The 23,866-nt window shown below is 32.1% G+C and overlaps 1 protein-coding gene across 3 annotated transcripts in view; it reads left to right on the top strand.

Moving 5' to 3' along the window:
- Nucleotides 1–776: 776 nt before the first annotated feature.
- The window catches only part of LOC132724878 (solute carrier family 2, facilitated glucose transporter member 1-like), a 46,085-nt gene continuing 22,995 nt past the window's right edge, over nt 777–23,866 (top strand). Inside the window, exons 1-2 of one of the 3 annotated variants that reach the window (XM_060709844.1) lie at nt 18,540–18,702; nt 20,836–20,856. In XM_060709844.1, the coding sequence (XP_060565827.1) occupies nt 18,658–18,702; nt 20,836–20,856 (66 nt within the window). In that variant the 5' untranslated portion in view covers nt 18,540–18,657. Of the gene's footprint in view, nt 989–18,539; nt 18,703–20,835; nt 20,857–23,866 lie in introns of those variants that run through there. The other 2 variants (XM_060709862.1, XM_060709852.1) reach the window with 2 other exon arrangements.

The raw sequence follows: 23,866 nt of genomic DNA, 5'->3' as shown, positions 1-23,866 counted from the left end.
GAAACATCCGGTTACCGTATTTAATATAAATAGTTATGTGAAACTCTGGCTTAGGCTTATGGATGATATTTCATTTATATAATGTTTAAAATTGCTTCATCATTTATTTTATTTTACAATTTAACTCTGTACTCCTTTAGATGACAAGTACAAGTATTTAAGAGATCTAATACATTTGATTAGTTTCATAGTGTAGTATAAGCAATGTTTTAAAAACTGTGCAGTTTTAAACTGTTCCTGAAACAGAATAATATATGCCTATATGATTATTAATATTTTTCTTGGGATAAATCAATTTTATTTTTATTTTAACCATTCTTGCAATGTATTTCTTTATTGTTGGGTTCACTGCAAAAATCCTTTTTATGCCAGCCTTAAAGATTTATTCAAAAGTAAAGGAATCAAACTGAAATAACATTTAACATTTTCAGCGTAGAATTACAGTTTTATCTTAACTTGAATGTTAAAATTTAAATGTCGAATATATTAAGGAAGTTTTTTTCTGTGTAAATTTTATGACACCCAAACTGTGCAGGAAGTTTTAACATTTTATTTGACCATTTAAACATTTTAAAATTGAAATAATTTAACAAATTGCCAGTCAAATACGGGAAACCGAATTATCTTTAAATATCAACTACTTACTGTTTCCGCTCTGCGCGGAATCAAAAGGTAATTTATTTATCTGTAAATTATATAAAAACGAAAAATGAACAATTTTGAAGATCTAATCTAAATTATAAATGTTAAAGCTACGCTGTCAGAATAGAGCCCGGATTATTCCAACATAGTTTTTTTTTTCAATATTCACCCTGTGTGTAGCCTCGGCTACTCAACCATGCTTTAATACTACTATACTACACTGAAAACTCCAATAACCATTCAAGATTTTGTGTTGTGTGTATACATACAAGCGAGAAGGTCTTTTCCGCGTGTGTTTTCTATTTATAACTTCTCAAGGGCATTAAAAGGCATCAAAATGGCTGAGGTAAGATTTAAATTTCCATCACTATCAAATTACACTTCTGATTGTTATATTTAGCATAAATTACATGATGTAATCGGTTATTTATTGCTGCATGTTTTGATTGTATTGATTCGTCGTGACACGTGGTCTCTTCAGGTCAAAATGGACGCTGCAGTACATTGGATGTGCTGTAGAAATTTTGACCAATCAATATTGATGTAATGAGACACACCTTTTCAAAATTGTGACCTAGTTTCCCCATGCATCGATCGATACGGCTGACAGCTGCACTAATTGATGCAGTAGTGTAGCTGTACTGATTGGGAAAGGGGCTCATATTTCATATATAACAGAATGTTCAGAAATGATTTATGCAGAAAAAAAATATGAATACTGACCCAAGAATTGTGCTAGTTTTAGAAAAAGTTAGACCAATTCGTAATCAATGTATTCCACAACGGCACAAGCAAATTTACTTTTTGTGTCGCCTTGAAAAGGCGACATATAGGGGTTACTTTTGTCGGCGGCGTCGGCGGCGTCTGTGTCGGCGTCGTTGTCGGCGTCGTTGTCGGCGTCGTCGTCGGCGTCCCCTAAAGCTTGTCCGGAGCATAACTCAGTCACTATAAGTCTGATTGACTTCAAACTTGGTATGCATGCTTCTTTCAATAACCCGAAGTGCAGTGCACAAGGACCGGTACTCTGCAGTTCTTATTTTTTGAGTTATTGCCCTTTGTTAATTTTCATACTTTAATTTTGTCCGGGCCATTTCTCTAAAACTAAAAAAGCTATGGACTTGAAACTTCATAGGATGATAGATCTCATTTAGAAGAAGTGCAGTGCACAAGAACCAGTACTCTGCACTTCCTAATTTTTGAGTTATTGCCCTTTGTTAATTTTCATACTTTATTTTTGTCCGGGCCATTTCTCCTAATGTATAAAAGCCATGGACTTGAAACTTCATAGGATGATAGGTCTCATTAAGAAGAAGTGCAGTGCACAAGAACAGGTACTCTGCATTTCTTATTTTTTGAGTTATTGCCTTTTGTTTATTTTCATACTTTAATTTTGTCCGGGCCATTTCTCCTTAAGTATAAAAGCTATGGACTTGAAACTTCATAGGATGATAGATCTCATTAAGAAGAAGTGCAGTGCACAAGAATCGGTACTCTGCATTTCTTAATATTTGAGTTATGGCCCTTTGTTGATTTTCATACTTAATTTTTGTCCAGGCCATTTCTCGGAAAGTATAAAAGTTATGGACTTGAAACTTCATAAGATGAAAGATCTCATTAAGAAAAATTGCAGTGCATAAGAACTGATACTCTGCATTTCTTATTTTTTGAGTTATTGCCCTTTGTTGATTTTCTTACTTTATTTTTGTCCTGGTCATTTCTCCTCAAGTATGAAAGCTATGGACTTGAAACATCATAGAATGATAGATCTTATTGATAAGAAATGCAGTGCACAGATATGCTGCTCTGCACTTATTATTTTTTTAGTTATTGCCCTTTGTTATTTTTCATATTTCATTTTTGTCCTGGCCATTTCTCCTAAACTACATTGTTCACAAGGCGACACATCCGACTCGCGGAGTTCTAGTTTCTATCAAATTGTTTAATGTATTGGTAATTTGTAGATTACTTACATAGAAGTGTTGAAGGCAACATTTAATTAATGTTTCTATATCTAATAAGATCTTTGTGTCACACCACGAAACCGTCTGTCTAAAATATGAATTAATATAGTCACAGACATAATAAAAATATATAAAATATATAAATAGAAATGTACTTTACCCGTAAAATTCGATTACAAAATAACAATTTATATCAAAATAATATGAAGAGTACTGCTTATTATAATAATAATACATGCAGTATCATTTCGTGTCCTGTTTTTTCCTCTCTTCTAGTTATCAGTATCAACAAAATACAAAATAAGTATTTTCATTAACGTATTGTAACGTAACGTAAAAACTACATACCGCTAACATAGCATATTCTTTTATCTACCCACGGTACCATTTCAATTAATGCAACGTATAAGTATATATCTAGTGAAGGACCTGATTTCATACAACAAAGAACATTTTGATAATTGAAGTTAATAACAATAAAAAGTATTCCAAGAATGTTAGTACTTCACTGTTAGTTCCTGTGTGTTATAGTTAATTTTTAGGAAGTGGATGCAGATATGTACATGTATATGAATAAAAAAATCACATAAAGGAGTCTTTTTTCCTTATGTGGGTCTAGAATTATAAAGAGACCTTTCTGGGAAATCCAGTGAATAAATGCATATTTTTTTTATTTAGGTTTAAGTTATTATATTTGTGTACACGTTTCCGTGCACCCAGGTCACAAGACGCTTTTGCTTTTAATTGGTCATTGAAAAGCTTGGTAATGAATCTCATATGCCACAGAAAATGTAGGAATATAGTACATTTTTTCTTCTGCACTACTCATTTTCCGCGTGGTTTAACATGCATGTTACTAGTACACAGTACTTGTTACAAGTGTAGGTAATTAATTATGATGAGATAAACACGTGACGTATACAAGGTTACTGATCTATTTTGTGAAGGTAAAATGTTACTGGTATGCCCTCAGCATCTGTAAATTCAGTAAAGAACTGAGAAAATCTTAACTATTTAGGTAAGCAAGTGTTCGAACCATTAACACAACAGTTAGGATAGGATCAAAGAAAACAATAACTATGATAACTATACTTTAAAATTGTGTTTCATACGAGCAGACCAGTACTCGGTATGTATTTATATAAAGAAAGGTTTGCATGGTACATATTCGCCAAAACAGATGTTGACTCAATTCTGTAATAATAATAACAATAGATTTCAGGCTTGAAGGTGAAATTCTCTCACTGTTGTATCATATTTTGCAACTACAAGATCTAAGTAGGTGTTAGTGCCATTAGTGGGGTCAAATAAAGAGAAAAAAACAAAGAATCGGGACTGAATCTGGTGGTCTTAAAAATGGATAAGCGAGGTGGTCTTAATTCTGGATCATGCAACCACTGCCATAAAGAACAGAAAAATTCCGTTCTTATAAAAATGTTCTTATATAGCTAGGTGGTCTTAATTCCGAGGTGATCTTAAGTAGGGATTCTACTGTACTAGCATTAAGGCAACAGTTAGGCAATCAGTGTCTTGCATTGCGTGTTCAACCTCAAGATGCGCGAAAGAATTTGCACCACATCGCAATTTTATTTTTCACATTTTTGCATTACTGATGCATGTATTTCCATTATTTGAAGCAAAATTAGTATACAGTTTGAAGTTTCATTTTACTGTCTTTCTATGTCACTTACGAATGATACGTCATATGTCATCAGGAAAATGAATGAATAAAGATTTATAGCTCTGTATTTACTTCTTTTACATAACACTTTGCATTATATCAACATATTCGGTTACCTTTTGATATTAATGCTTTACATGTATGTCAAGCCGACCTGTTACTCAAAAATAAAAAAGCAACAAGGTCACGACCTCTTAGTTGTTGGATTAACCATTACACATGGCTTAATATGTTTAATAAATTACTTTACAAAAGCATGGGTTCGTTTCAATACTTAAAACTGCAGTGTTTAATTTAAAGCTTAAGAAAGTTAGTTCAGTTTTCAATGAAACTCCAGAATACGTCCTTCAAAGCTTTGAGAGTTTGGACCCCTTCGTAACGCGTGATGTAAGGGCAATAAGAATTTTACAAACCTTAGTTTCAATAAATATTATTCTGCTGAATGTGATAGGTTCTTCCTTTGCGACTATTCATGTTTGTTTGCAACGTAATTCCTTATTTGTGTTAAGCATTCAACCAGCTTTAATTTTGCGTCAAATTGACGTTTGCAGGGGTTTTCCTCTCTATTTAGAACTGTTGTAAGAGAATTCAATAATTACTCGTCCGTTAAAACTTTGCAATATCAAATCTTAAAACAACCAAAAAATAAATGTAAAAAAACACAGGAACCACAGACGATTTACATGAAATCGTGAAAATTCTTGGTTTAAATCATGTATTAATTAAGGGTACCTTAAAGACGTTTTCCGGAGTTTTCATATAGACATATAGGCAAAATGAAAACTGTTCAATACAATTTCTTTAAACTTGGCATGTTGTTAGAATTCGATGACAGAAACATTTTAAGCGAAAAAAATGGGGTAATTGGCCTATTTTTTATGAATTTAAAGTACCTTTATTTTCATTGAAAAAAAAAACAGAAACAATAAAATAAATTGCGTGTGATTGTGTTTTTAATTCAAGAATAAAAAGAAAAACATTATCCAGAAGTTAAAACAAGAATTCATTCACGTATGTATAAATTATCTGCCCTTTAAATGACCTCAAATAAGTAGAAAATTCTGATTCAGGGGCAGATAACTCAAAAACCGAGAACGGTGACCCCAATATTTTTTCGCTCATCGAATTCTAACAACATGCCAAGTTTAAAGAAATGCTATTGAACAGTTTTAATTTTGCCTTTATGAAAACTCCCGAAAACGTCCTTAAACGTTCTAAAAGCACATCAATGTGTACATTTACTGGCAGGAGATTCTATATTATAATGTAGGCAAACTATTGTGTAAATTGTGTTCAATTTTGTTTTGTTCTAGCGACTCACTTCTCTCTCCCACGGCCTCGAGATGTGTCCCGCGGCTATATCAGATAATAATATTCAACACAAAAGTTGCAGATTTCACACCATAATGTTATTACTTTGTATTAAAAACATTAAAAAAAAAGTTTGAAAAACGTTAGAACGTTACATGTTTACGCAAAAGTCCCATGGGCGATGTTGTTGTAACAACTTAATTAAAACTTTGGTAACATTTATAAAGTCCATGTTTGTTACTAAATACAAAATCAAGCAGTGTCTAGTGTTTTATCCAAATTAATATATGTTTTAGATGTATGAGAGATAAATGAGATCTATCTGTTTCAAACTAGTACATATACATGTATATAAAAGTTAAGATTGATATTGTGTGTTTTCTTACCACTATAATAATTAAGGCAATCCATTGACATTTTATGGGACTGAAAAAAAAATGAAAGCAAAATTTGACCTTAAGGCTTTCTGGGGTTTGTACCCACAGTCATCGGTTGAATGCATTTAATATTTACTGTATATTAAAGCCGATATATTGCATTAGAAGTATACTATGTTACGGTCAACTTCTTTTAACCCACAATTCCTTTTGCTTACGAGGTAGGGTAGCTTAACTAGCTTTGTAACACAGGTGCTGAAACAATGCATGGAGGGGCACATGATTATGAGATAGTTAAGCCTAAACGTCGTCATTTGACTTGTTCAGAAGTTGGTGCATCGTAAAATCCAAACAAAAAACTCAGCAACACAATTGTGTCAGACGATAAAATTCGGAAATTTTTACCACTTGCTGTGCCAAGTAGAAAAGTTGTACAAACTTTAGCAAATGAGATTTTAGACAATGTTTTAAGCATCAGTTTTTGCCAAACTATAACATACTGATGCCAAGGGTTTTGTATGTAAGTTCTGCCAGCTTAATGTGCAACTTGCGTACAGAACACTTAAGTTGGGCTTAAACTGGAGTGGATGCGACTCTTCAAAAGGCAATTCATCATTACATAACTCAACTTACTTCTACCTGTACTACATAAATAATATTATATATATCGTGTAATAAAACTTTATTTGTTACGTTCTGTTCAGATTATTTATCTAGACAGGACGGATCACCCAGACAAACAAAAATCCGTCAAATGAAAAATACGCCGGATACATTTGATTATTTAACCTTAAAAGTGCATTATATATATATTTATATGGATATGACTTTTATAATGTTTCAAGATTAGATTCAAGTATGGTGTTAGGGTAGGTTAGTTGCTTATCACCTATGAAAGTAGCACTGAGTCATAAAATGTAACAGAGTGTAAACAAAGTAGTATTTTGACTTCCATAGAAAATACTATTTTGACTTCCATAAAATTTAATTGTCATATTAAATCATTTGTGTAACTATGGCAACTGATATAATTATTGCATTGTCCTAATGCGTACCATCATTTTGAGAAATGATAAGAATGTACATTGGAAATTAAAATCCCTAAAGTAGAACATCGGACAAGCATTATGTAATTCTGAACGCTGTTATAGAAATATGTGACCTTGACCTTGAAGATTTTATATTGACCTTTCCATACAGCAGCGTTTCAATGTAGTGAGCGTGCGTTCTATATTACTGACAAAATAAGTAGCGCAAGGGTAAATGTACTGAAGAACGGACTCACTGTCGGACGAACGGACAGTCGTACTGTTTCAAATCGTTGTTATAGTTATTAGAGAATGTTTTCCTGAAGCGGACTCGATAAAAGTGCGGGAAACCTTTTTTATATAAAGATTGAAGGTTTGACAATTTGTCAAAAATGTTAATGCGGTTTTATGTTGGGTTAAGTTTTAGAACGTAGAATATATAATGTCTGATCCGAGATTAGCCCACTAATAAAGTTGAATGTATCATGCAATTGTCCTATTACATTATATCTGATTGCTATATTGTTTTTAAGATCCGTATTGATATTTATTGTTCTTTAAATACTCGAATATTTGGGTATATTTTTGTGTGCGAACCGTTTACAGCACGATGATATCAAGTCATATTTGCCTGGTAAGAAAGTATTAATGACGGAATTTTGACAACAGATCTTTAAAGAATCATGAATTTTTCGCATATTTATCACTTAGAATATACATATGCATGATACGTTTTACAGGTAATGACTGTTTAGTGTTTTTCCTGACTAAAAGACATTCTCAGTCTGGTCTCGTGATCATTATGAATGTTCGGGATGCGTTGGGTTTTTTTGCCAGCTATTGTATCACCTTCCATGGTCATGTTATTATTAAAACGAATATAAAGCAAACTTGGCTATTTCGAACACGAGTGACCTCGTACACTGATATAATGAACACTGGATATAACGGAAACTTTTGTGCATGTTGAATTTAGTACATGGTTCATCGTTTACTATAAAAAGCCTATGAAATGTATGTCAATATTTCAGTATTTCGTCTTCTTAGAGAAATGCATGTTCATAAGATATATCAGAAAATGATAACATGTCAGTTGAAAAGCAAACGGCATATTTTCATCAGGGCTTTTTTCGAACTACTTATAGTATAAGGTCGTTTTGATAGGAATAAAGCCAGTCTGCTACAGGTGCTTTACATCACGATGGTGTCACATCATTTTTCTTTTGTTAGTTTATATTCTTTTTGCATGTCATTAATTACGGAATCCCAGAGGACATGGTGGAGGCATTTCATTCATGTACACAAACTTATCTTTTAAGTGGCATTGACCTATTCAGAAAAGCAAATACAAACGTAAACGGTGTCAGATCAAAGGTAGATTTTGATCATTCTATCTGTGTATGAACCTTATCACCAACATCTTTAACTAGCTCACGTAAAATGACAAAACACAAAACCGTAAATCACTCAAGTAACTAGCTATCACATGTAGGTCTTTGATAAAAAAAATAACTTGGCTGAAAAAAAGTCAATGGTATGTTATCATATTTTGTTACCAGCAGTTCACCATAGACATGTAGTTATGGACACCGAGCTAATTTCCGTTTCCGGTTTTAACCGGAATTATCAGAATATTCTTGTTTTAATACATATGTGTTGTAATTTATCAGCTTTTGTAATCAAATGAGTCTTGTTTTACATTTCATATGTCCCCACACTGCCTTACTTTGTGGGGGAATTTGGTGGGGGTAGACACTAGTGCCCAGCATGATGGGGATTTAAACACGGTTTTACTGGGTCATTTTCCCGCTATTCAACAAGGACGCGGGCTACAAATGTCTCGTGCATATATTTGTCGTTTATTGTGACAAAGCAGCACATTATACCTCTTAGTTTAATGCGATTGCTTGTTTAAAAATATTCCTTGTCCAAAAAGATTCCTTTAAATTAAAATGCAATTAAGAGGAATATAGTATATGGCAAATTATACATCTGTTATGTAGATAAAAAAAATTATTAAGGACTCTTCAGCGCATCATGAATGTATTTCACATATACATTTATTTCCATGACGGTGAGAAATGCATTCGTTCCCGTGATTGTTCGACCACACATCAATGCATTTTACAGAAGAAAATGTTGTGCTAAGTGTCTTTAAGCCAAAAATGTCCGCTTAAATCATGCAGCATGCATGCGTCATTTAAAAAATTAAGCAAGGTATACAAGAATGTATTACAAGGGCAATCAATGCAAGGGTTACTGTGTGACTGAACAAATCTTTCCACCTGATTATCTTAATTATATTTGATCAACGACTGCTTATCGCAATGTTAAACAGTTTATTGATTGCTTTAAGAAATTTGAGAACAAAAATGTAGATAGTGCATTGAAATTGGCATGTTAAATGGTATTGAAATAAGTAGCTTGTATTACCTCTTAGGTCGTATTTTTCTTCAAAGTATCTCATGAGTGGAGAATTTGAAATTGTATAGTTCCTGGTATATATAGAAAAACTAGTTCCTGGTATAAATTACGTGTCCAATGAAATAAAAATAGGATTGTCATAGAAATACATGTATATTAAATGACGTTAAATTTTCTTTTTTGTATGAGTGTATTAAGTCATATCTGATGATATAATTTAATGATAATAATTCAAAAACAGTAAAATTATGTTATTTTCATAACGTTATGGTCGATTTTTGAAAGATTTTAAACATAGAATGTTTATGTTATTTACTGAACTAAACGGAATAAAATGTGGCGGTTTAAAATAGGGCAATGACTTAAAACATGCCCAAATCGCTTTCGACATTTTATTTCTTGTATTCTAGGTTTCTTGTAATCATTTTAATTACAATATTTTTTATAATCAATAGACAACAAATATATAGCTGTATACACTTTTTCTGACAATTGAAATTCATTTAAATATTATGAAATAATAATGATGATGATTAATAATAATGACATATCACATTATGATAATTCAAGTGATGATGAAAATGGCAATGGAAGTGATTATTATGTGATGATGATGATGATGATGATGATGATGATGATGATGATGATGATGATGATGATGATGATGATGAATGTTTACTATAAACCTGCTATGTCTTTTCACTGCATTGCTCTTTTCGTTTGACGTTTGCCTAAAGTAAGTTTACGCCAGCGTAGAATCATTATCGTTTCTAACTGAGAGAAGTATACCGTTTACTAACTATAGAAATGTTTTTGATAAAAATCACTATTTTGATGTAATATGTTGGTAAAGTCTTTTTTATACTATTAAAATTGTTAGGAATTTATTTGTTTAGCATGGGCGATTAAATTACTGTGTTTATCTGTAAACTTTAGTTCGCATGTCCTTCAAATGTCTTTATCAAATGTAAGGCAGTAACTCAGTAGGACAAAATGCGTCGTTTTACAACAGTTCAAAATGTCTTTTCAGCAATTAATAGGCCTTTAGAAATTTGGCGGGAATCCAACCGTTGTTAATCATTTGTAACAAATGTCATGAGAATAACTTATCGTCTGTAAAAGGTTTAAATTTTGTAAGCTTAATTTGTGCATTGTCCAGGTTTGAATCTTTATACCTAATGCGTTTTTCTATCATTGAGAGATAATTGCATGTGAATTTTACGACATAACATTTCCGCCGTTTGAGTATGTAAACAAATAAAATATAGAAGAGTTATGGCTCCTTGAACTGTAATAAATTTGGTGATCTTCAAACTACCAGTCGCTATTATATAACTTTTTTTTAAACGAAATCACATGCACGAGGAGCACGCGAGAACTTTTACCGGTCGTAATTCACCAGTCAAGTTTGATATTGACGATGAGCTCCATCGCATCTTATCGGCCCTTTCCGTCAAACTTCGGACATGTTTTTTTATCGATTAAAGCTGAGTTGTTTCGATTGCAATGAGCCTGCTTGTCTGCGCACTGGCAGGCCAGTGCAATGGTTGAATTTTAGTGCCAGATTAGCGGAAATTGTGTCCATTTTCAAGTTTAAAGGCATGTAGGGGCATTCAGGCGAATAGGGGCATTTAATGTTACGTCACATCACGTTACGTTACGTTATGATTATCCAAAAAAAAACAGTGGTAAAGTCTGGTACACTCGCTTCGTAACTCCCTGTTGGTACCATATATTGGTATATTTTGTACATAGACGCTCATCTTATGCAATAACCATTCTTTTCTGTAATATTTGAGAAATACCATTCCAAAATAGACATTTCCCATGTGTTTACTGTACTGAACAGAAGAGATTCGTAAAAGTTTATTGAGAGCAAGAGTAGTTTAACCATTCAAAGTAAAACATGTTAAGCCTTTTCATTCGCCTATATTAACATTTGCGTTGTTTCAAATACTATTTCTGCTAGAAATTCCTATGTGAAAGTTACATTTGTAAACGATATGTAGTGTTTTATGTATGAACAAAGAATCTGCATGTTGGTGATTTATCACAGAAAAAAACACCTCAAGGACTAGTTGTGAACATGACATTCAACTGCATGATGCGTATACTTGTCAAGGACCAACATTATACAAAATAAAATAGTGTCACAAGGCCACGTAGTCAACAACAACAGCATGTTGAAAATGTTGCTGAAACTTCAGATTTCTCATTTATTCTTTTTTTTTCATATTTATAAATTTACTAATATGTAACCAGTTTTATGACATATCTATATAATTCGCAAAATATAAATTCTGAAACTGAATTTCATATTTTAGATAATGCCTTTCAATCGGATCAGGCACTAAAATGTAAAGACAGAAACATTGTGTATGTCAGACGGTCTTAAATTATTGATAAATAGGGTCCAACTATTGCTTTCTGACGTGTCCCTGACCTTTTACAATCACGTGATCATTTAACTTATCCAAAGATACCAGCGTCCGATGTCAATGTTTTATTACTGGAATCTTTAAATCAATTCCCACAATTCCCATAATTCCCAAAGGTACTCTGGTGAGCGATTAAACGCCTCTATACGTTCTTGTTCAGTGTTTCATCGATGACTATTTTCTTGCTTGAAATATGTTTACCTCTTTCTTCTACCGTATGGTCAAAAGTGTTGAGGTCAAAGTACGTACGGACAACATCAGTGGGTCGAATTTGGCAATGTAAAATGCTATTGTTTAAGATCGACAATAAAATGTTAAATTCTATATCCGGTATAAATTGTTCTGCGTGACATCAGCTATTCTTCAAGTTTAAACATTTAAATAACACCGTTAACCATCAATAATTATTTTTATTTTAAAACATTGACTCGAATTCAGTGGTGTGATTCAGCGATCGATTCAAATCACTGTTCATGTAATTGTAGTATTTGCTGGCCAACCAATATAACAATCAACACTGAATGTACGTGTGTTGTTGTTTTTTTCCGACTCCATGACATTTCTAGTATTCTGAAATTAACTCTATAATAGTCTAGCTTCTAGTCTGAAAACACTAGCTTTGCTAATATCTGTCATTTTATTAGACGGAAAATGTCTTCTTTTACAGATTGCAAATTTCAGAGAAACTTGCGTAATTCCGTTTAAGTTTGTCCTTGAAGGGAAATTCTAATCGATTTCAGACGTATTTACATCTCAATGAATGTCAAGGACGGAATTATTCAAGAGACAAAGTTGTCATCTTGCTCCTAGGATATTTCCAGTTTATTCCAGATGTCTATTGTCCTCCAGTTAAAATGTTTTCCTTCATTTACATTGTACATGTAGTTATTCCATTGGAAGTATTACAAGTAAGGTATTTAAGATAGTAATTGATGTAAACAGGCCACCATTTTATCTCTATTATTAAGGGCACACTGTTAAGATAGCCTCTATATAGACACCGGCCTCCAAGAAAGACCATACTTTTGCATGATATGTCCTTCAAAGACAGGTTTTATATAGGCAAAAAATGCAACAGAAAGAAGGCTTTTCGTTACAACAAGTTATCTCCCCTAAATTAAAAAAATGATGAAAATATTTATTGAAAATGTTTACTTATTATTATGACTCAGAACGTTATTTAATGAAGCATATCCAAGAGAAAATATTTAGCGCTAATACCTGATGCAATGAAAGTATGTATGTAAATAAAAGAAATGACCGTGAAAAGACTACTGCATGTATTATTTCATGATTATTTCATGATATAGGCCTACTGTTTCATAATATCCTGATTTCAAAATATTGATTTATTTAACTAACCATTGATTAAATTTTACTTGTTATTACAAAGCCCTGTATAAACATTCGTGATTAAAAGAAAGAAGATGAAATATTTATTTAAATTTGATATTCCTTACGAAATGCTGCGTAGATATTGCATACGCAATTGAACAGAACCGTTTTGTTTGCCCTTGTCTGAAATATTCTTGACCTTGTATTTATGTTGTTGAATTCATCGCATGTTTCCTAGCAATTCTCACTGATTCCTAATGACGCTTTATAGCGTTGCCCTGGCAACAGCAGTATCTATTTCTGGAAACAACGGTACAGCACAGCTTTTGTATTTAACAGTATTGCGTAATATGTGCGTATTTTTGTAATTAATGTGGTGTTATTTTATTTATGAGTATATTATTAAATGCTACACTTAATCTTAAAAATAAAATGTATTGGGCGTACATTATCACTTAAGGTTTAGGTCACAGTGGAAAAAAACGTTATCAGAACAGAACAGAACATTATCGAACCGCGTGTAACATCAATTGCGCTATGCCCGGTTCAATAATGACTATAAATTATTTATGAAATAAATAGTCTATAAAAATACATTTTATCCCTTAGGATGTCCTGCTGGTGAGCGTTTATTTTAGAAATATCCATTTGGGGTCTAGGTTATTTCAATATCGAAGTAGTAACATATTCAGCAGACGACATGTTTAGAGTCTGGTCAGACGGCACGTACTGGTACCATACATCATCGCCGCTTACACTTTTCGGGTACATATAAACAGTACAGTACAGTAACAGTGCAGTACAATAAAATACAACACAATATAATACAACACAATATAATACAACACAATATAATACAATATAATACAACACAATATGATACAACACAATATGATACAACACAATATAATACAACACAATATGATACAACACAATATAATATAACACAATAAAATACAACACAATATAATACAACACAATATGATACAACACAATATAATACAATACAATATTGAATCCGTATATCCTTAAAAGTAGTACACTTGTAACTGTTCAAATACTCGTCGTATATTTTGACCTATTTAAAGTCAAGTACAAAACAATAAAATCAACACAATCGTTTGATGTTGAAGAAAAGTAAACAAAGTAACTATTTATAGCAATTCATTCATACTTAGTATATCAATAAATCTTCTGTCATATTTCTAGTTTAGACATTTCTTGTACTCGGCAGTCTATTTATGGAAAGACCACATTTTCAGTGCCATAAAGGGAGGTAATAAACCAATATAAATACATCGCAGTAAATGAATTATGAAAGCGCTATAAATGTAGGTTTGTAGACCACACGTTGTGGTATTTTATGTACGTATAATTAATATATCACATGAAACAATGTTGTAATTTACAGATTACTAGATTTCTGTTCTTTTGACATCTTGTCAAAAAAGTGACCTACTGTCCGGGTCACTTTGTATAACGAATAGAATTAGTACTGCATTATGTACTATAAACCTGCGGTTTTGGGAGAGGACATTTATAAGCTTTATAGCTTTCTGCCCAATCCCAAAATGTACTTTGTAAATATTGTTCACTTGCTAAATGTTTTGTTGAATAAATATGTTTAAACCAAACCTGCGGTTTGGCGTATATCTTTATTTCCCCCCCCCCCCCCTTAAACCACATTTTTTTGCATAGTAAATTCAATGTATATAGCATTGAATGTTTTATTAATGATGCAATCTTTTTTAATGACATTTTTGTGACCTTTAAAAAAATGTAAAGGTTATTTCATTAGATTTAGGAAACGAGTCTTATGTAATACGCAGGCAGGGGATATTTTTCATGTTTTATGTGCTTTGAAAAGGATTTCTTATCTTATATTTATCAATTAATCCATTTATTTCATAATTAAATGAAATGAGACACGTGGATTGCAATGAATGAAACGATTTTACATTTACAATATAGTTCCTTTTTAGATATTTTGTCATATTCTTGTTCTTTATTTAGAAACAAGTCACCATTCAAGTTTAGCGATTTCGTAAGTAATAATTTGAAGTAAAAAATAGCTATATTATCGTCGCCAAATCTATTCAAACAAAATGTTAAGAGAAAATATCTAGTTAAAAAAACTGTGCAACGCAAAAGAGTTCCAATGGTTTATTTCCCATTCCTTCTAACTTTTGACATGTGAAATAAATTTAAGGTAATTTACAATTCAGGGAGACACGCACATTTTAATAGCGCGTATATATATTATGTAACATGCGTTCTTTTAAAGGGACGCCACTGAGGGTTTTTTTTTATCAAAATGGGACTGGAAACAGTTTTCCTTGATTTGTGTATCATTTGATGTAAGTCGGACCAAATAACTTGTGCGCAAATTTTCAGCTCATTCCCCTACCACAGTTTTCCAGAATAATCATGTTTATTGTGCTAAATGAACACAAAATGAAAATTGTTGCAACGCTTTTTGCTCAAATTAGACTAAGAGTGGCTCTTACTACCGATTTTCTACTCAATTCTGTGTATATGTCTTGTTAATCCTTTGCTGATATTACCTCTGAAAGTGCTTAACTTGATCTATGTAAAAAATCAAATTATATGTTTTTAGGCCTTCGATCCAAGTCGAGCTCCTTTAATTTCCATAAGCACATTATTGTTGGCCTCAAAATGTATGGTAAAGGCACGTTTTATCTTTGATATTTAAAGAGACGGGATGTTTTCATTCTATGCTTGGCATCTACCAAGAGGTGACATTCACGATCACGTGTGGAATATTTGGCAACCACCTCCGCAGCTTTATTTATTTTTTCATCAAACATGTTGCTTGTTTTTGTTCCAGGCTAATTCAAGTACGTGGTTTAAGTTATAACCTCCGGATACACCCCCGCACCAATTTCTTTTAAAATAGTCAAAAAGATATATTTGTTTTTGTATTTTGTTAAATGTATATCGTCAGAAAACGTGTTATGTTTCAATTCAACATGTTCATATTATGTACTTTTTATTGTAATTTAATCGTCCCGTCAGCTGCATCAACTATCGTGTTCACATCATTTAGATCTACATTTGATAATATCAGTTTCAGACCAACCTCGACTAATATCTATTATGAAATGTTTAAGGGCCTGTGGTAAAAATATACATGTTTGTCAAAAAACTTATAAATTGTGATGGAGGAGCTTTGGTTAGCTCACCTGAGCACGTAGTGTTCTAAAGTAATCGTCTAGTCCCGGTCTGTTGTCCGTCGAAAGTTACCAAAATTTGTGTCCTGAACATTCCAGAGATCACAGTTTTGATTAAATCTTCATTATTTTTTTAAAGAATGTTTGGCTAAATTATATCTTATAGAGGTTCTATGTAGCATGTGCCATCTTCGAATCCTAAAGACAAGTTTTTAAGGTACTTCGAAGTTGATAATGTATAGGCTATTCAAAGTATATAAACATGAGTCCACTTAAGTCACTGAGAAAACTTGGTCACTGGTCACTGCATGGCTGAATTGATAGGACAAATCTTCTTTTCTGCACAGACTTTTGCTTCGGTACACTAATGAGAATGGACTTACTTCAGGTGAGCGTTAACGGGTCATTATGGCCCTCTTGTTGGAATTGGCACCTCGGATGATGAACTGTATATTAATAGTATAAAATCATCGAGATAAACATAATCATGATAGGTCTTTAAACGTTATGTTAATTGCATTCCTAGACTAGACATATGTTATGTATGAATTATGGATAATAAATGCGCTGGTAGGGTCTATTAACATTTGAATGAGCAAGTATTTCATCATCCTAATAGAATAATGTAATAATGTAAAACTAGGTCATGGTGTACGTCAAAGTCACCTACAAACGTACAATATCTACATTAAAATATAAATTTGATATTGTTCTATTGATGTGATCAATAAATGATGATATCTACCAATTTTAATTAATATTTAGCCAGAAGGTATCTTAAATGGCTATATTTTTATTAAATTTAATGCAGATTAAAATTGGTAGTTTTAAAGTAAACTCAACATCGAATTCTGCCTAAACTTGTTAGAATGCTGACACTTCATACTTACTAGAACATTTTATGGAAAATACTACATGAAATAACTCTTATACACGATATCTCGGACTTCTTACAATAGCGTTTCCTGCCTCATATTCGTTCCCTGCCTCATATTCGTATTGCATGTCAGTTGTATTGAATAGTAACCTCAAGTAAAGTTCTTTCTTTTTTTGGGGGTGGGGGGTGGGGGGGGCTCTCTTTTACATTAAAATCATATGTCCCTTCCTCACGGAGCCTCAACCTCTCAATCAAAACTTCCTTTACACAAGCTGTCGCACCTTAAACTGTTAAACACTCCCCGATTTCCTTTTTGTATTGTATACATTATAAATTTATAAGCGTGGGTTAACCTGGTGCAGGATGATGAAATAGTTGCTCATACAAATCGATATAACCGTCTCTGTATGTATATCGAAGGTTAAAACCAATATTTGCTTTTCTTTACAATACAACCTCGGTAAAATATAATACAAAAACTTGTGTTTGCTCAACTACGAAAATGTAGAAGTTTTGAACATGCCGTTCAAAGTTATTTCCCTTATAACCTATATAATATACATGGGGTACAAAACAGGGGGAAATTTGAATGTTTTAAATAAAAAACAAAGTGATTGGTTTTCGGTTTATTTATTTATTTTATTTGAAATCGCATTTTTTCGTGTTATATTAATTTTAATTTAAAATGTTATTTTAAATAACTGTTTAATGCAATGTAATCGATTATATTTTAATTGTTTTGAACATAATTATTCCTAGGACGAATGATACGAAACGATAATCAGGCAAACCATTTCATAAACAATTTCAAATAAATTCCAGAAATAGTCTTGTTATTATTGAAATTTACATTTGGTTTCCAGTCATAATCATATAATAAGAATTTTGACAGTATTTTTATGAAATTCACACACGCTTTGCACACTGGTACTTGAATGTTTTTATAACACAAGCGGTAATTATCATTTCATTGAAAATGCATTTACACGTAAAACATTGATACTCGATTAAAACATGCATTCGCAAAAAATACTACATTTAGTAAAGCCAGATAGTGAAAAAAATATTTATCTAAATTAACCATATCCTCAAATAATAATTGAAAAATTCCTAGATAAAGTATGTAGACGTATATAAACACATCCTATTTTACAAGAAACACTTTTAAAGTGCTTAAAATCCAAATGTAGATGACGCATTTACCAAATAAACCAATAACGTTCAAGTCGGGGTATATATAATGCGCCTTCTTGCTGATCACGCTCTCAGTTCGTGATTGCATCAGAAATAGTGATTGGTTAAAATTATTAAAGTTCTTCATCGGATATATTTATAATAAAAAGTATAGAGACAGTAACAATAAGTGTGAAAAAGTAGGTCACTATTGTTTACATGATGGAGGAAATGAATGGAAAGGCGCATGCGTCACCAATAATAGTAAGTAAAATCAAAAATGATTTTTAAACGAAATTTGAGAGAGGTGAAAAAAATCCTTTTTAAAAATTAAAAAGCCGATGCAAGCAGCTTTTTAAAAAAAATAAAGAATTGCTAAAAAGAAGAAATATTTCGGCAATTGCTTATAGCATAGTACATATAAGCATATGATTATAAATAAATGAAAATCACACTTAAGTGTCCTTAAACCGAGTATCGTTGACTCTGCCATTTATAAATATTACATATACATGTATTATTTTGTTAAAAATAAAATAGTTAGATGGAAAAAAAATTACGTTTTGTTTTATTTGTACCGAGTTTTAAATTTTACGTTTTAGCGGGTTCGTAACTCGATTGGTATTTAAATTACCAATGAAGGTTATGATTATTATTTAACTATACAACTTCATATATTGAGAATTTACATTTAGTCAATGAAATAAATGTTGGTTTACATAAACTATGTATATATACATACATTCGATTTTGAAATCGTACGTCATTGAAATACAGGAGCGGCAATTAAATACATTTTGTCGGTGTATTTATATATAAAATATATCAATATGCGTGCATTAAAGCCATACACGTGTCTGCACACCATACGTGGCTATTTAAAAGAAAAGAAAGATTAGTTAAAAGACTTTTTGTGTGACTTTGGTCCATAAAATGTAAAGAAAAGAATTTGATACATATGTAAAGGTTACATTCTTGTTCTGATAAAACAAAATACAAATGTTATAAATGTTGCGATATTTGACAATGTATATAACTTCCCGTTCTATGAAGGTCCGTTAGTTATAAGCGTTACGAACGTGTTTAATAGTATTACTATGTTAAAGCACTGTAACAGTCGTTTTAAAATCATTTTAATTGGCATTAATAATCTACTCTAAAAAAGTGTCATTTTAATTATTCTGAAAGATATGCGTCACTTTTAAATACATGTAGTTTTAAAGTTCTTTTGAAAACCTTCCATGATTTTTTATTGGAGGTGGGGCTCTCAGAGCAGGTATAAGGCCTACTTTAAACAACATTTGGGTTGGAGACTCCCTTAGACTATCGTGAAGTCTCGAACATGTCTGAATTTTCGATTAAAGTAAAATCTTGAATTCTCGAAAGGCATTTGTTCTAATGTTTTGAAGTGTTTTGATGAAGGCAAGTTGTTTCATTATATAGTCGACTTCACGTATTTTGTTAGGAATAGGTAAATGGACGAAATGAAAATCAGCTTAAACATGTATAGAAAGTACAGACGTTCGGTAAATTTGCCTTGTCAATAATGACAATTTATCATAAAAGCAACTCCCCTTATATATATGACAGGTGCTGGATAGTTATTTTGTTCAAGGGGAGATAATTTTATGATAATTTGACCATTATTGACAAGGCAAATGTGCCGAACGCCTGTGTAGAATAGTAATGTATATATATAAGAAGGTTAAGGACTTTAAATATCTACTACACTGCTAATGAGTTGTAAGTCTGAGCCTCGCTAAGGTTCCGCAATGTTTCGTCACATGGCACTAAGTAAAATTTAATTAAGTCAAGGTATTGGACTTGAAGGTGGTTTCTCTCTTTATATATTGAAAGAACTTGTTCAGTTTTAATTATGTTTGGGAAAAAAACTCCATTTAGAATGAGGAAAAAAAGTGAATGACTGATAACAAAACATTCTGTCCAACCCCACCCGCGGCCCCAATGCAGCTTCACTGATACTTCCATATTTGTAAAATAACGAATCATGAATAATATTCATTCGCTGCACAGATAAGCCAATTCCTGATCTTGTGTGCGTTTGATTTGTCACTATTCATTGCAGATATAGACATTTTTCTCACATGGATTTCTAATGATTATTTTCATAGACATTATTGTCCGGAAGGGAAATAAATAATGATTAATAAGTCCTGTTTATCATACAGTAGTCACGTAATGTCCCGGAATGCCCCCAAGAGTTTCGAGAAATTCTTTTCCACTTAAAATTTAATAACTTTTACAAATATGGAAGTGAAAGTGAACACCAGTCATCTGACATGAATCATTTTGTTGAATGATATATATTGTTTACTGTTGTTTATTGTAAACACTTACGTATTTCTATTGTATTTCTGTGTGCACTTTTGTTCACAGGATGGACGCGGTAATGCACGGGTCAGTATATTACATATGTAGCCACTGTATATCAATTCATCGCACGCCTTGTAAAAGGAAGTACTTAAATGTGATCTTTTTTCAAAACTTCCAAATATAGACATACTTTTATATATACACCTCTCGTTCATTTCAAATGTGGCTTTTCTTTGTAACATATATAGTGCAATATCTTTCGGACACAACATGTCCAGATACAGTAAACCGTTACGAACGTTATATTGCCGAATCGTCATAAAGTAGATCGATCTTATAAATATTGATGTTTTTATTTTTAGTTTGACTTAAGTTCAGATCTACTTGTTTAATTTCTTACATAGGAATCTTGGAGCTGGTGTTAATCAGACTGAAATGGTTTAAATCTTGGATTGATGAACATTCATTAGAACATTCAAACAATGCATACTTTCAACAATTCATTGTTTGTTTGGATTTTTCTTCCTTATAAGTGTAATTTCCCACAGTTATCCCCTTGATATATTGAAACACTTAAAATAAGTGTGGAGAAAATGCACCTGTTTTTCTTCCTCAAACTTTGCATTTAAGATGTTTCGATGAAACCGTGGCCTCTAAGCTTCCACGAACTGAGCTTTAAATTGCATGATGAAATAGTTTCAGCATCTCTTAATATAAGGCTGATTAAGCTTCTGAAAATAAGTAGAATTTTCTTTTTGTACAAAGGAAAAACATGTATTCTAATGATATTATTACGGTTCTAAGGTTTTAGAACGTAAGAAATGCTTATCACCTGAAGAAAATGGCACTGAATGTGAACTAATATGTAATAAAGGTAGTGAAATGTTAACAATATTCATGAATGTTGATTAAAATATAGAAAATAGCATATTTAATGTCTGAAAGAACCTTTAATAAAACTCCTATGGTAGTTTTGCTATGTTTTTTTACCAAATTACAATGAACGTTATTGCTTTCATTTAAACTAGCTTTGAACTTTTATTTCTTGAACACAGTTTATGTATTATGTTGCCTGGCCTAACGTGATATTTACTAACAATAATCATTAAACCAAAAGGTGGGTCTGTTCTTAGATTAACCGAGTGCATCGAAATGTGCATGGTTTTATTTATGTACGTCAATTGGGTAGTGCAAACATAATATTATATTAACTTATGAAATATGAATTAGTGTCACTATCATTCTTAATATCCATTCAAAGAACCCATCCCCAATGATGAATGGAAGCAGACGATCGATGTGTTTGCCAGTCGCAACTTTTCGGTCCTTTCCGTCAATCTACGAGGTGTTCCGATTGTTTCTAAACCTTATTATCCTATTTATAAGTGAGCACCAAAGTCCAACTTGGGTCTTTAATATACATGTTCATAGTGTGATAAAAAAATGTGTATAAAAAAATAATGTATAAAAAAAGTGACAAAAGTATTTTATATAACTTTTATAACTCACTTATTTCTCTATCCTTTTTATATAACACCATTTCTCGCTTGCGCATGCCCAAAATAATGTAAAATATACAAAATTTGAGCCTTCAACTTGTATAAACTTAATATCATGTTATTACAAAAGCATTGGATTTTCTTTACATGTACTTTTTGTACGCCCGTTTAAAAAAAAGATAGAAATATGAAGATGTGTATAGGGACGATTTAATCATCATTTATTGAGGGATTGTAACACAAATGGTCATTATAATGACTACGGCTGTGACACATGTACTTTAGGTCAATATATGCAAGGTCAAGGTCACTAAAGATGGTGAAATATCCAGATTTTGTCCGGAGCATATCTCCTACATGTATGGAGGGATTTTAATGAAACTTCATATAAATGTTCACCACTATGAGGAGCAGTGTCGCGCACATGAACCAGGTCTCTAGGTCAAAGGTCAAGGTCACACTTAGAGCTCATTGAAAAATGCTTGTCCGGAGCAAAACTTCCACATGTATAGAGGGATTTCAATATTACTTGGCACAAATGTTCACCATTGTGAGGCGGAGTGTCGCGTGCAAGATTCAGGTCCTTGCGGCCAAGGTCAAGGTCACACATAGAGGTCAAAGTTCAGATAAAAATATGAAGATGTGTATATGGACCATTTAGTCATCATTTATTGAGGGATTGTAACACAAATGGTCATTATCAAGACTATGGCTGTGATACATATAATTTAGGTCAATATATACAAGGTCAAGGTCACTAAAGATGATGAAATATCCGGATTTTGTAAATAGAATTTAATCAAAGGGAGACAACAAAGTTATTACTTTGTTCATAAATGACTTACACAATTACTCCCCTTGATCTATTTTCACTTTCAATTCTAAAAATAGAATTTAATCAAAGGGCATGAAATAATCCTCTTTCTTGGACTTGAGTATGTTCTAAAGAATGTAACATTTATTTACACATGTTTCATTCATTGGTCAAGATTCTTAACTGTGATAACTATGGTGTTCTGTAGACTTGGTATTTGTTCATAAAGATCATACAGTAATTACCTTATCAAATGTAAATACTTTCTCATAGAAATTTAATTATATTTTAATTTTCAAGTAAATATCAGTTCAGCTCATTCAAAGATTAAGAATTGTAATGAAATGTATTTCCCTAGAATAAAATCTTAAATCAGAATTTTTTAGTTATTAAATTACATGTACTTTTTGTACGCCCGTTTAAAAAAAAAGATAAAAATATGAAGATGTGTATAGGGACGATTTAATCATCATTTATTGAGGGATTGTAACACAAATGGTCATTATAATGACTACGGCTGTGACACATGTACTTTAGGTCAATATATGCAAGGTCAAGGTCACTAAAGATGGTGAAATATCCAGATTTTGTCCGGAGCATATCTCCTACATGTATGGAAGAATTTTTATAATACTTTATGGAAATGTTCACCACCATGATATGTATTGCTCCATGCATGATCCAGGTCTCCAGGTCAAAGGTCAAGGTCACGCTTAGAGCTCATTGAAAAACGCTTGTCCGGAGCAAAACTTCTACATTCATAGGGGGTTTTCAATATAAC

Source organism: Ruditapes philippinarum, unplaced genomic scaffold (genome assembly GCF_026571515.1).
Source record: "Ruditapes philippinarum isolate M1 unplaced genomic scaffold, ASM2657151v2 ctg502_1_1_1_1, whole genome shotgun sequence".
In the NCBI taxonomy this organism is placed as follows: Eukaryota; Metazoa; Mollusca; class Bivalvia; order Venerida; family Veneridae; genus Ruditapes; species Ruditapes philippinarum.
Note: the sequence above shows the minus strand (reverse complement) of the source record. Positions and strands in the feature narration are given on the sequence as shown.